We start from the raw sequence: 15,012 nt of genomic DNA on the forward strand, positions 1-15,012 counted from the left end.
TGCATATAAACAACTCTAGTGGTCCGGGAATTCTGTGTAACGCTGACAATGTGCCTGAAAGTGTGCAACTAAAGAAAACTTCAATTCATCCACCGGACTTTAAATGAGGTGAAATTTAAGTTATAAACTTTGTCGCATATTTTATCAAAAAAATTGATATTTTGTGACGCCTTTAGATTCTTATTTAGGGTACAGATCAATGCTATGCGAATAATCCAGTAATAATCCAAACCATAAGGTTAATCCCGTCCGAGCCATTCGTGAGATATAATCAAAAAAAAAAATCCACTGGCTGTATTAATCCTACAAAGCCGATAAACTCAAAATACCTCAGCTCTGATTGTGCGGAACTTTGTTACGATATATCCAATTAAATTAATTACATTTTATTTATATTTATATTATTAATAAGTTATTTAATTTATTTTTAATTTTTCTTTAAAAATACGAATTAAACAGATACTTTATTTAGTTTACTACTGAGGTAATTTTTAACATTTAAATAAATCATTTTTTCAATAAATTTACAACAAATACTATACAAAAACTAGAATAAAATATATAATTAAAATAATATTATGGCCTTAATAACTAAATTTTATACATACAAATTTTAAAAAAAACTAAAACAATTATCAAGATCAAATTTCCAACAGGTTTATCACCTCAACAGCGACATTAGAGCAGCTGCCAAAACCACCAAGTTCGCCAACAACACCTGTGATCCAGCGGATGTTGATCTATTATTATTGTTGTTTCTATTGTTATTTGAGGCAGTATTTAAAATATCGCCCAACTTATTAATGATTTCCGGCAGAGGTTTGGTTTTAATATCACAAGCTGTATTTTCGATGGCATCCTTTACGTGAGCGGTCAAAATGCGGAAATTAACGGAATTGGGGAAAAGTTCACCATAGAGATATTCTTGCAAACGATTTGACAACACCCAAAGACGATCTTGATCATCGACTTTAATATCACTGGGGAAAACCATTTCAATGGGATTCATATAGACACGACCTTGGGACTTAATGGTGTAAGCGCGATTAGAAGTTTTCCAACAGGCAACGGCATTTAAATTGGGCAAAGCATAAAATAAAACTCCCGTTAATTGATCCAAAAATGAGGCACCCGCCTGGGCATTGGGTCCACGCGACCCTAATATTTTGAATTCTTTATAAATTTGACCCTCGGTGGCCAAAGTTTTATTGCGTAATATCATGGTGTTGACAGCAAATTCCATAGTCGAACTCAAAGGATGGAAATATAATGTGGAATAACCATCTTGCTGCATTTTACTTAAAGCCAAACCATAGAGACCATCATCCCATTGAAAATCACGACCACCAATACTATAATTTCCAGCCAAAGGATCGGGATGGAAGTAATTATGATGAACTCTCCAGGATTCTTCCTGTTTCCAGGAATAAACCACTAAACCGGGGCTGCCCAAATCTGCAGCATAGGCAAAAGTGTTATCACAATCACCATCTTCTATGGCTAAATTGGCATAAAATGAACTTTCTTTAACTTGATCTTCAGGGAATATATGACGTCTGAGTAGGTTGTCATTGTGCAAATCGTATATTAAAAGCTGAGCAGGTCCATAGAGCATTGTTTCCTCTAAAACACTGGAAATACGAGAATCTAACACCCATAAACGTCCACAACGATCGGCACGCATGCGGAAGGGTGACACCAATTCCGGACTCATTTCATTGAGGTTGTGTGCTTCCCAACTGGGGTAAGGTATTAGAGCGGGAGATTTTGTTGAAGTGTCTGTAAAGATAAATTTAATAGGAGATTATTATATATGTACATGATGAATAAAAAACTAGTCAAAGAAAAATACAATTTAGTGCTTAATGATCTCACCCAGTCTAAGAATAAGACTGGGTTAGATTTTAAGATCCTATTGGATCTTTCGGTTATGCTTATATAGTTTGAATATAGAGAGACTATAAATGGAATATTTTATTTTATTTAGACCTTTTAAAACGTAAAATCTAGTGGCATCTAAGATCTAAAATTAAGATTACGTGTCTTGGTCTTTTGAATTTGTAGGAATTTTACTCATATCTCAGCCACTTAACTGATAACCAATGACATAGGCAACTTATGAAAGGAAATGGACCATATTACAGTACAAAATGACAACAATACAACAATACAAAATGACCCCTTGCCCAACTTGTGGCTGCTGTCGAGCTAATGATAGTCAGGGAAGCATATATAACTGGATCGTCGAGGTCCCAGAATATGTATTATTTATACGATCTTTATAATCTTGATGTAGATACACACAGAACGATTTTATTATGGTTAAAAGTGGTTAAAAATATATTTAGTTTAGTTCAAAAAGTCACAAATATAGTTTATTTTAGGAAAGGGTCACAAAAAGTGCCAGGTAACACTGTTCAATTAACGGCAACGCTGTTGACAACATTCAACAAGTTAGGTTGGCAACGCTTTGTTTCAGAAATTAAAACACAATTATCGAAACAAAAACGCAATTTACAAAATTAAAAATACAATTTGTAAACAAATGCACATACCTACACTTTCAATATATTTCTGGAATGCGTAAAAATTGTAGTAAACAAAAACATTTTCCATACATTTTAGATAAACATGTTAATCTTTGAGAAGAAATAAACATTTTTATTTTTATTAAATATAGGAAATACAATTTTTTTTAATAAATTACACAGTCCAACGAAATCATGTTTTGTAACAACTTTTTAAACAAACTCAACTTTACATTATGTATTTAAAGGTGATAAAACCGAATCTGATACTCTATATCGCTCACCATTTTCTCAATATAGCATATACATATATATTGAGAATATAGCGATATAGCATCAATTAGATATCCCTTGAAAAAGAAATTATATAGAAAAAGGGCTGAATTATAATATGAGAAAGATAGAGTGAAGAGTAAATTTACCCTCCAAAGAAAAAGGGAAATCTCCGTTGTCCATTACCTGAATAACCAATATATTCCCCTAATGAAACCCAGAATGTCGCCTAATTCATATCTAGTCACATCTCCTAGTTCATCATGGAATCATTTTCCCAGCCATTTCAGTTCCATAATCTGTACTCTAGGACAGTTGCATAAAATATGCCCTACTGTTTCTAGCTCCACTTTATACGACCTACAAAAATCCTGCGTCTTACCTACCCAATTATCTACAAAGGCTCTAATTCTATTAGAGTCCTTATACATTTCCTGTACAATCCTAATAGTACTTTGGTTGCCTTTTCGTTTAACCAAGGTAGAGTATTTGAATATTTCAGAGATTAGTCTATAGTATGAACAGATGGGAGGTTTTACAGATCTCTTCCTACTATTAAGGTCCAGATGGGAGCCATGTCTAGCCAATTCTACTGCTATCTCGTTACAATATGGTGTCCCGGTACCCAACACATCCTTTCTGTGTTTATCCTAACTAACATTTCAAGGACTCTTTTGCAGATAGTTACTAAACTAGAATGTTAGCACTGCCAACTTTAAGAGCTGCCTGACTAGCAACATCAACTGTTACTTTATGTGTCTTTATAATACATATCTACGTTTTTCCAGACCGCCTGAAATACACTATATTCTTCGGGAAGTCTATAAGACAGTTTTATGTCGCTATCAACCAGATAAACTTGGGCCGCAGTGCCAGATTCCATCTTGGATCCATCAGTATAGACTCAAAAAAATAACTCGGAAAAAAATTATGGATATTTTATATAAATACTAGCTGTACCCAGTGTGCTTCGCTAGGATACTTCAAATTATATTTTTTATGTGTGTACATTAGGCTCTATTAATTCATATGGGATGTGACATGCCCATGTTGTTAATTCGCCAATTTATTAACCAAATGTTTTCATGAATGTCAAAGTTGTTGTTTTTGTTTTTAATTGGTATGGGTGCCATGCCCCCTATATTGTCCTAAATTGTTCATATGGATGTCAATATTTCCCGTGAAAAAATTGAGGATTCTATCTCTAATGATTTTCCAGATATAAGAATTTTTATATTTATATCATATGGGAGGTGCCACGTACTCTATTTCTAATCGTCCAATTTATTAACCCAATGTTTGCATAAATGTCAAAGTTATGTGTGCCTCCAATAGTTTCCCAGGTATACTAATTTTTGCATTTAATTCATATATTGCTAATTCCGGCTATTTTTCCCCCAATTTTTTCATATGGAATTCAATGTTCAAAATTTACTAGATATACGATTTTTTATTTAATAAAAGGTACCATGCCCCCTACTTTCAGTCCGCCCATTTTGTCGTTTTAGGACTCAAACTGTTATATTTTCTCAGACACACTGATTTAATATTTTATTTATATGGGAAGTGCCAGACCGCCCATTTTGTCTGCAAATGGTCGTAAGGATTTCAAAGTTGTCTATACAAAATTTTGAGGACTTTAGGTGTCGCAGTTTCTGAGATATACGACTTTTAAAACTTATTTTCTATATGGGCGTGGCACCTCGCCTAATTGAAATATAGAAATAAGATAGTTCCTTCCAGACATACAGAAAGGCATTGTGATTTTCACAAAAATCGGTCCAGCGGTTTAGCCGCCTACAAATACAATAAATACAAGTATAGATTCACGAGGGCTGAAGGATGAAAATGGGTAGTTTGAATTTTTTAATTATTGTTTTCGGAATTAGCCCATTTTCACGGTTGGCCTGTGTTATTACAAAGTGTTTCGCTTTGTCCATATTTGTGCAGACAAATTTGAAAACATACTTTAAGAAAGTAAATTTTCTACCGCAACCAAAATCTATAATTAATCAGAATATTTATTATTTTTTAAGATTGTTTTGCCAAAAAAATTTACTAATAATAACAACAACAGATATACTAAATTCTATATTAAATTACAATAACAACAAGTATTAATAGATATAACCAAAAAAACAAAACAGTTCACAAACCGATAAATAAAAAAAAAACAAGTTCATGATCAAAACCCCTAAAATTCAAGTACATTTTTTTAAGTGTACAGGTAAATAATGACTCAATCTAAAAAATTGTTGTCAAAACTTTTTAATATGTTTGTGTTTAAGATTTGTAAATGTTATTTATTCAATACAAATAAATTTTAAATAATTTTTTGTTCCCGTTAATTATGGCAATAAAATGAATTATTGTGTAAAAATTGCATTAAACCACAAACAAATATTAATAAAAAAATTAGCATAATAATGAAAGTAAATATGAAAACATACATAAATAAATATAATATTTTTTTGGTTCAAATACTTTTTTGTTATATTTAAACAACTAATTAGCAAATTATATAAAATTTACGAGGGTTTAACTACCCGTTTAGCAGATAAATAGTCGTTAATATTCCAGTTAACTCAAGGTACACACATAGTACGTCTGACAGTTTTACTCAGTCCAAATAATTCGGTTACAAAAGGTGATTGATCTTTTGAATTAATTTAAAAGCTAAAACCAAAACAAAAATTAAAAATAAATGAATTGAGTTAAATACATAATACGTTTTAATAATTTTCTTAATATGCGCAATTAGTAAGACAATGATTGAGTAAACAAATATTAAAAAAAAAAACAAAATTATTAACACAAAATGTCTAAACTGAAAAAAAATTCCTCAAAATGCATTTAAATTTCGTATAAAATATTCGAGCATCTTCAATTAAGTTTCAATCAAATGACAAATTGTTTTGAAAGATTTAGCATTAAGTAAATCATTTGTCATTTTAAAGAAATATTGTGAAAATTAGAAATTTTCTGCCCATATTTTCATTTCAATTAATATAATTTTTATGCTAAAATCAAACCAAGAAAATGATATTAAAATAATTTTATTTTCGATTTTTTTTTATTACAAATGAAACATTTTTAGATCAAGGCAACTGAACTTTTTTCCAAATTAAGGTGTGTGTGCTCAGCAAACACATCCATTTAGTTTTTTTTTCTTCTTTCATTAATTTAATTTTAGAAATAGAAAAAAAAAAAACACAAAATTTAACTAAAATAAATAAATAAATGAATTATCAAAAGAAATTTTTGTACATTCATTTATTTTTGTTTAATTCAAAAAAATTTATATATATTTTTTCATAATTTTACATTAAAATGTATGTAGGTGGTGCTGGTGTTGGTGTTGGTGCTGGTGGCATTTCTATTAATTAAAGAAAAAAATCTAAATTTTGTTTAAGAAAACAAATTATGGATTTAAAAATGTTTGTTTTTTTCGAATATTTTATTATAGAAGAAAATAAAAATTATGAAATTCCTCACCGAAATCAAAGTAGGTGGTTATAAATTTGCTAGACTTTTTAAAATTAGCCAAATTAATCATCATGTTATAAAAATAGTATAGAAACTAAAAAATCTATGTTTTTATACTAAGTCGAACAGAATTAGCTCTTCACCAAGGTGTAAGTTTAAATCATATGAATCATATTTCTCTGTTATAGCAAAGATATGGCTGGTTTATTACTGTAACATTTTATCAGTTTAACATAACAAGGATTTACATAATTATGTACTTGTTAGAAGATTTTTAAATCGATTTTATAACCGTTTATAGTCCATGGTCCTATGAGGAACCATGATCTCAAGAAAACTGACTTTCATTAAAAGCAAGAACCTAAGTATATAGTAATATAGATATACTTTGCACCAGGGTAACAAATCATAACCAGAAAAGGCCACAATTCCAACTTCATGCTTAATAGACGAAGCAATTGTCTTGTCTTATTGTATTCATTATCAAGTGTTCGTCAATAAGTCCTAGTTAACAGGCGAGCGCTAAATAAATTATCTCATCGGATTGCATTTTTGGCTTTAATTTCGCATAAATAGACGTTAGCAAGCATGGACTGAAGCAGTCTTATCTGAAAGTCAGAGTTAGACGACGAGTTGTAGAAGTCGAAGTGCTTTACGTGAACACCTGCCCTGTTAGCCTTTTTTAACCCCAGGGTGAGCTGATCAGACGACTGATGATCGCCCCTTTGTGTTTCTTATCGGTCCGTGTACAAGCACTTTGCTCAAGTACTCGAGCTATCTAATCTCTGACCATTGCTACCATGTTGCTAAACTTCCGAGATGCAGATGAGATGGCCGCTGTTTAGTCGGCAACAGTGCCAATAACCGCAGTGCTGCTGCCTACCACCAGATTATGTGGTTCTCTGATTCGACTCCATGTCAAATCATTCCAAGAAAAATCCGAGGATACATTTGAGAATACATCACCAATTTATAGTTCCGGCAGATTATAGGTATTTGTAGCACCTCTTGTAGTTTGTCATTAGCGGACTGAGAGCTGAAAAATTAGCCAAAAATCGTAGTCGAATTATAGTTTACAGTTTGTCCGCCGTCGTTAATTTGTAAGCAGACCTCTAAAGGACTTGGACAGACTAGGTTACGCAGATGGATACAAAAACTACATCACAAATCAATCGTCACCTTAGTGTCTCAAAGTAATCTAGTAAAAAGTTACTTTAAACCTTTTTGTCTATTTGTAACTCTAAGGGACAGCTATATATATACATATATATATATATATATATATATATATATATATATATATATATATATATATATATATATATATATATATAGCCCAAACGGCTGAACCTAGAATCATGAAATTTTGACAATAGATGTGTTTTTGGTTATGTACATTTTTGGAAATTTGTACATTTATGAGTAAAAATCTTACTCAATATAAGTGATACAAGAAAAATTTTAAATGCACATGTATCTACTCTTAAAATGAGCAGATGGGTGTCTGGTACTTTTTTGAAATTCGTACTTTTAAGGGGTAAAAATGTGTAACAAAGGTGATTTTGGTACCTTTTTTGGCCCTTTATTACTTTTGAACTAATTAACATAATAAAATTTTTATAAATATTTTGGATACATCTCCCAAAATTATGTGGCACCTGTTTCGTACTTTTTTAAAATTCAGTCCTTTTTGGGTGTAAAAGGGAGAAAACTGTATTTATGGTACTTTTTTAGCACATTAAGAAAACTTATTCGGTTTATTATATTATTCCTATTAAATTACGGACTAACTCTGTAATATTTATTGTAATAAAATTTTTGCTATTTCACTGGGGAAAAAAGTACCAAAAAGGGAAAAAACGGGAAATTTAATTTTATTCAAACTCATTGAGCCAATTTTTATAAAATATGAAAAAGTAGTTTATTTACTCACACAAAATAAGCTGTTGGTATATTATTTTGGAATTCGATTACTAAGGCCTATATATAACCAAATTCGAGCAAATTGTTTGATACTTTTTGAAAGCACTATTTTTCTGGAACAAATGAATGCATGTATAGATTTAAATACGGAACATTTTGTAAACTTAATTCTCGAAAAAGTATATTTCTAAGCAAGAAGGGGAAACATTGTACTCTTTTAATTAGTACTTTCCACTCAGGTAAAATTTATTCCACTTTTGGTACTTTACTTCCTTCAAATGATACTCTTTGTATGTTCTTTAATATGACCTCAAAACACATGATTATTAAACATACGCGGTCCTCATTGAATAAGATTCTTTAAGAGACAACTTTTTAGTACTTTTTATCTCATAAATTGTACTTTTTTAATTTTCTAAAATATTCAACCTAGGAACATTAATTTTAACATACATTGTCTTGACTGAATAATATTCCGTAAGTGGTAACTATTTGGTACTTTTCTACTCTTCAAATGGTACCTTTTAGATTCTTTATAATGATTAACCGGAACATACGGTCCTTATTAAATGAGAATTTATTGAGAGAGATTTTTCCGATGGTACTTTTTGATATTTTTACGATATTGAACATAGATATTGAAAATAAAATTTAAAATGTAGGGACCTTAGTGAATGAGTATCTACTGAAAGGGACTTTTGGTACTTTTTCATTCATCAAATTATATATTTTGAATTGTATATAATATTGAACACAGAAACATAAAATTTTTTATTAAATGATGATCTATTAGAGGTATTTTATGGTACTTTTTTTCAAATATTACTTTCGAAATTTTCTATAATGTGGAAGCTAAATGAATGAAACTAAAAATACAAGCTTCTTACTGAATGCGAATTTAATCACGTGATATTGAACGTATAAAACTGAAACATTAAAAAAATGTTTAATCAATTTTAGTTAGGGTAGCGAAGCACCCAGGTCCTTGAGCCAGGACCTACAAAATTGTTTATGAAATTCCAATAATGATAATCGGAGTCCTGTCGAACGAGACCTCATTGGTTATAATCGGATATTGCTAATTTTCCACAAAAATACGCGAGATGCCCAAATTTAGAAGCCCGTAATATATGAACCGTATAAGTTATGGATCCAATTTACGTCATACAAACCGGATTTAAGAGTAGAACAAATGATCGAAGGTGTCAAAAATTTGAAGTGGGCGAAGTTTCTGTGGAATGACTCATCTTCATTTAAAATTTCTTTAATCGTAAATTGTTTTTCTTGAAGAAAAACTTTTTCATTTGTATCCGAAAAAAATCATGATAAATTGTGGAAAGGGTTAATAAAGCCACGATTTTGTTTTCCATGTAGAGTGAGTCATTTCGAATGTAATATATTGTATATTAGGTTGGCTCCAAAATAAAAGTACCTGATTTTCCCATCGAAAATTAAAATTTAGTTCATTTTAAGATAAGTATTATTTTCATTCAATTTTCCATGAATCTTTGGCAGTTTTAAGCGTTTTCGATTTCGAAATAACCGACTAGAATCTGTTAAAACTCTTCATTTAAATGATTTTATATAACAGCATTTTGGCTGATCATTATCGTTGAACCAAGTGCCTTTTCAGCATAAGGATATTTCCTTTACTTTTAGTTCATAGTTCAAAATAGTTAAAATTTTCAGATTACGTTTGTTTTAGAGAATTATTTTTAAAATCAATTAATTTTTTGGTTCAATAAAAAAATTTATCCGTAAAATCATTTTCTTATATTTTTACCGTTAGCCGTTTACTTATGTTCTTGTATTTTGTGTTCACAAAAACATTTTTTGTAATATTCGTTAAAAGCTCATATGTCGAAATGTAAAACAGTGTTGTTTTAAAATAAACATCAGTGTGTTGTTATTTAAAGAAAATTTTCAGATTTTCTTTCGAATTGAAGATGTCGGTAATTTTGGTATGCTGTACTTGCCAAAACGATTAACTACTTTTTCCTACTTTTATGTGTAAATATATTTGTGTTATTAACTATTTTTTCACATATTATTTCTTTATTTTTTTTTCTAAACGGAGTTAATCGTTTTGGCAACTGAGGCATCCATTTAAAGATTTGACTTTTATTTAAGTCTTAAGATCGAAGTCCTAAAAAAATCCCCATTGTTTTCATGAAAAATGTACATTATTTATAAGAAATAGCTACATATGTATGTGCATATCGTCACCTGAAATGCAAAATAACGTATTATGAAAAAACGAAATTTGAGTTTTTGATTGATTATGATTCACTAGATGATACTAGTATATGTATGTTTCCACAATTTTATGCGTCTACGGCAAAAAATAACGATTAAAAAACAAAAATTGAAAATCACTTATCATCAAAAACAATATTTTCATAAAGCAAAACAATTGTTTAAGAAATGTTTTAGCCCCTTATTTATAAACGACCTATTATAAACTGATATCTAAAAATATTATCGCTTTCATGTACATTTAAGTAATTTTTAACCATATGGGACCTATGAAATCGAGGGCCGACTTAAGCCAAATGTATGCTTCATCCTTGAAGTAATAATGAACAGTATACAAAACTTAATCAGATTATAGTGTTATATTCGGCTATGCCGAATCTTATATTCTCACCATCTAATCATACCTTGTAAAGATAAAATAAATTTCGCAAGGTGATTCTATATATGGACTTTGATCATTAGATTAATATGAACGTCAGTGTGATTTTCGAAATAAGGGCCCTTAATGAGGTATTGTTTCAATTATGGACCAAGTTCTCCCGAATTTAAAGAAGTAATTATTATTTTTGAATTCTACCTAAACTCTATTATCATAATGCTAAACTTTCGTTATAAACCGATTTTCTATAAGAGGGTTTATACATTTTGACCCATCTTCATAAAATTAGGTTTCATAAATACATATTTAGATTCCTAGGGTGAATTATGCTTCGAAGAATTAGTAGTGTTCAATTATGGGCCATTCCTCAGAAATCATTGTAGAGATTTCGGTTAATATGAAACTCGTTTATGTCAAATTTAAGCTATTAAGATATGAGCTTTAAAATCATTGTATAAAGGGGACCTTATATGGGGGGTAGGGTCTATTATGGACCGAACTTCATAACATTTTGTAACATGTTTTCTGTTACTATACATTTGTTTATATCGAATTTTATTGATATCATTGTATTTTAAAGTCAGAAATTACATTAATTATATATATATGACCATCCCATTCAAAAACTAGGTGGACAAAATTATGATCAATTGGGGACATGAAGTTCTGTCCATAAACTATATAGTGTGTAACGCACAAAAATATCGATCCTACACCCATCATACTAATCGGCATGGAACCTTTTTCTGAGTCAATTAAGTCAGGTACGTCAGTCCATCCATCAAACAGGTCGAAATTTTGAAGATAATTCAATTAAATTTGGTACATGATCTTCTATTATCCCAGGGACGAACCCTATTGAAAATGGTTAACATCGGTCCATTATTTCACATAGCGCCCATACAATGTTTAATATACTCGTATCTCGACAAAAAGCTGAAAAACCAAGTTCTATACTAGCCTTGATGACCCTCATGAATTTTATAATTATAGGGTCTCATTTGACCATAGCCCCTATACAAAGCCCCCTTCAAAATTTGACTTAAATGTGAACAATTTTATTCAACAATATGTGGCAAAGTAAAATTCAACTTAAATGCTTTATTATGAACACTAAATCACATTTTATTTTTGTAACAGAAGTAGGGTATTATATGGTCGGCCTCGCCCGACTATAATTTCTTACTTGTTTTTGGATTGAAATAGGTCCATTATTTCCCCCAGCCCCTATACAACCTATAAACTTTGGAGCTTTAGAGTAAAAATCATAATTTCCCATAACCCCATACAAAATCGCCTTCCGGGAATGCTCTTCACATTGCTGTAAAAATCAAAATTTCCAACAGTTCCCAGACAAAACACACACGGAAATGCTTTTAACGTCCATAATTGACTTATAAATGTTATTAACCCTTTGAAATTCGGCATAAATAACTAAATATTATGTGTATAGGTCCATATATTATAGGTAGTGACTATACTTTCTAACTTATTCTTATTAACACTTCAAATTAGATAAATACGTATAAAATAATCCATTATACATATTTAGATCTTTTTAGATCTTCCTTTAAATACAAAAAACAATGTTTATTTAAAAATTAGCTAAAATATGTTAATCAATGGAAGAAATAGTAATGTATAATAATACCAAATTGTATTATTGGATCATGTATATAGACGTACATATCTAAATCATTATAAAATTGATTTATTTCATTTGCAATAGCTGCTAAATACGTGTATAATTAAAGTAAAGTAATTAAATTTTCTAATTAGTTTTTTTTTCTAACTAACAAAATACTCTATTATTAAGCGAATTTAATTGAGTTGTTAAAAATTCATGTTTAAAGACCAATTAAAGACCAACAATAACAATATAAGAAACTTACCATTTAGATCAAGGTAAGCCAATGATGCCGGCACACCATCGCGCCAACGTGGCAGAGTTACAAACAGTCTTGATTGATATACCTCAATGCCGAATGGTATGACATTTTCAGGTTTGAATTCAAAACTTTCAATGGCCGACCAACGTTCCTCAGCGCTGGCATATTTAAAATCGATTTCTTTCCATTCGTATGCAACACGCAAATTGTCATTTGAATGCACATGGACGATTAAATGTGTTGCCAAAATGACAAACAATATTGTTGTCGCTGATCTTGTCCACAAATTAGTCATTATTATTTGTTGTTGTTTGACAGAAATTCACAAATGCACATAAATCAATTAACACATGAATAATTCCTCTATAGATTTTAAATATTTTTTTGTAAATTAATTTATTTTTTAAACAATTTGTCTGCTTTTTGCTATGAGTTCTTATTCAAATTTTATCACAGATTTGTATTGATCTGCAAAAGAATAAAATAAAAGAGAAAGGAAATAATTAGTAAAAATAAAACTAAATTAATTCATACATATTAAATTATAACATTTATTTAAAAATATTCAAATTAATTTAGTTCAATATTTAAAATTCTATACACTTTTAGTATTTAATCGTTTGATGGTATTATTATAATGTTTGCTATTATTTAATTAATATCAAATGACCTTCAAATACCGGATCAAGTTTTCTTAAAAAAAATTATATTGTATTTGTTTTAATTTTGAAAAATCTAACAAAATTTCATAAACTCTAAGATACACTCATAGACAATCGTGTGCACACGCATTTATTTAAACTACATTATAGTTAAAACTCGAATCTATTAAATTAATAAAAACTCTGCTCTTGACAATCACTTCAGAAACCTCGGGTTTATCATAAAACCTGACAGAAACAAACAAATACTGATAGACAGACATACATACAAACAAATAGATAAATATGTAGACAGTTAGACACAGAGTCTGCTTGAATAGACTGGTAAATTTGCAACAGTATTTTATTTAATACATACACTAGAGAGCAAAACAAACAAGTAATAACAATTATTTGGAAATTACTGTTAATTTATGAAATTTTAATAATTTCAAAATGGTTTGTTTGTCCGATTTTTGTTTGTTCCGATAGGACAGATCTGTTTTGAGTTTCCACTTTCGATAAGAATGGAATTTTGTGACAGGCCCCTTTATATCTGGAGACGTGATTTAATAAATGGCCTTTAATTGAACATAAAAATATTTGTAAGAAGAAAAAGAAAAATAGGGATAATGAAATGAGAGAATAGAGAGGACAGAAAGAACAGACAAAACAGAGAAAAGACGATTTATAAAGATTACGTCCTGCTTAGTGGGAATTTGAAGTTCACACCCATTCTGTCGAATTAAGAAATATCATAAGACGTTCCAATGGAACTTTCGATAACTCGGATAAAACGCGAAAGTAGGTCGACCCAAGTGTCCGCATTCGAACCGCTGCCAAGGTAGGACTGTTACAGAGAAGATGAGAGACAGTCTCTTCTTCATCTTCATTTTGACAAATCCTAGAGAAGTCATTGAACGGAAGACCAATTTGTCTAGCGTGGTTACCCAAGTTCTAGTAACCAATAATGATCGACATACCACAGAACTTATTTATTTCCAGTTCGCTTAACGTAGCTGCAGCTCATAAGACCTTCTAATGGAACTTTCGATAACTCGGATAAATCGCCAAAGTAGGTCGACCCAAGTGTCCGCATTCGAACCGCTGCCAAGGTAGGACTGTTACAGAGAAGATGAGAGACAGTCTCTTCTTCATCTTCATTTTGACAACTCCTAGAGAAGTCATTTAACGGAAGATCAATGTGTCTGGCGTGGTTACCCAATTTCTAGTGACCAGTAATGATCGACACCTTACCTAGTTGTAATCGATGAAGACCAATGAGATAGTTTGACCTGTGTGGATCCACAACGCTCTAGCAATCGAGCAAGTGTGCTCGCACAACCATCGGTCACGGGCAGTGGAGTATATATAATATAATAATCTTTGACGCCCTTTTTATCGCTAATACTTCAGCTTAAAGGATACTGCAGTCATCATTGAGTCTGAAAGAGATTTTAATCCCAAATTACTCAATGAAGATGTCATTACCAACCCTTTTCATCGTCTTGGATCCGTCTCTATACACACGGTAACAATTGTTTAACGGAAGAGGGATTCTTTAGATTGCGCAAAGAAATGATATTGGAATTGTCTCATTAGAAACGGTTCCGGTAGAAGATCCATGATCTTCTATT

The 15,012-nt window shown here is 30.6% G+C and overlaps 1 protein-coding gene across 1 annotated transcript in view; it reads right to left on the bottom strand.

Moving 5' to 3' along the window:
- Nucleotides 1-398: 398 nt before the first annotated feature.
- Nucleotides 399-15,012, bottom strand: part of LOC119607662 (protein yellow) — a 29,857-nt gene continuing 15,243 nt past the window's right edge. Inside the window, exons 2-3 of the mRNA XM_037961716.1 lie at nt 12,738-13,202; nt 399-1,779 (exon numbers count right to left, since the gene is read on the bottom strand). Coding sequence (XP_037817644.1) covers nt 662-1,779; nt 12,738-13,029 — 1,410 coding nt within the window. The 5' untranslated portion in view covers nt 13,030-13,202 and the 3' untranslated portion in view covers nt 399-661. The remainder of the gene's footprint in view (nt 1,780-12,737; nt 13,203-15,012) is intronic.

Source organism: Lucilia sericata, unplaced genomic scaffold, assembly GCF_015586225.1.
Source record: "Lucilia sericata isolate MDLA Ls3-8-SP2 unplaced genomic scaffold, ASM1558622v1 Contig000725F_arrow, whole genome shotgun sequence".
NCBI lineage: Eukaryota > Metazoa > Arthropoda > Insecta > Diptera > Calliphoridae > Lucilia > Lucilia sericata.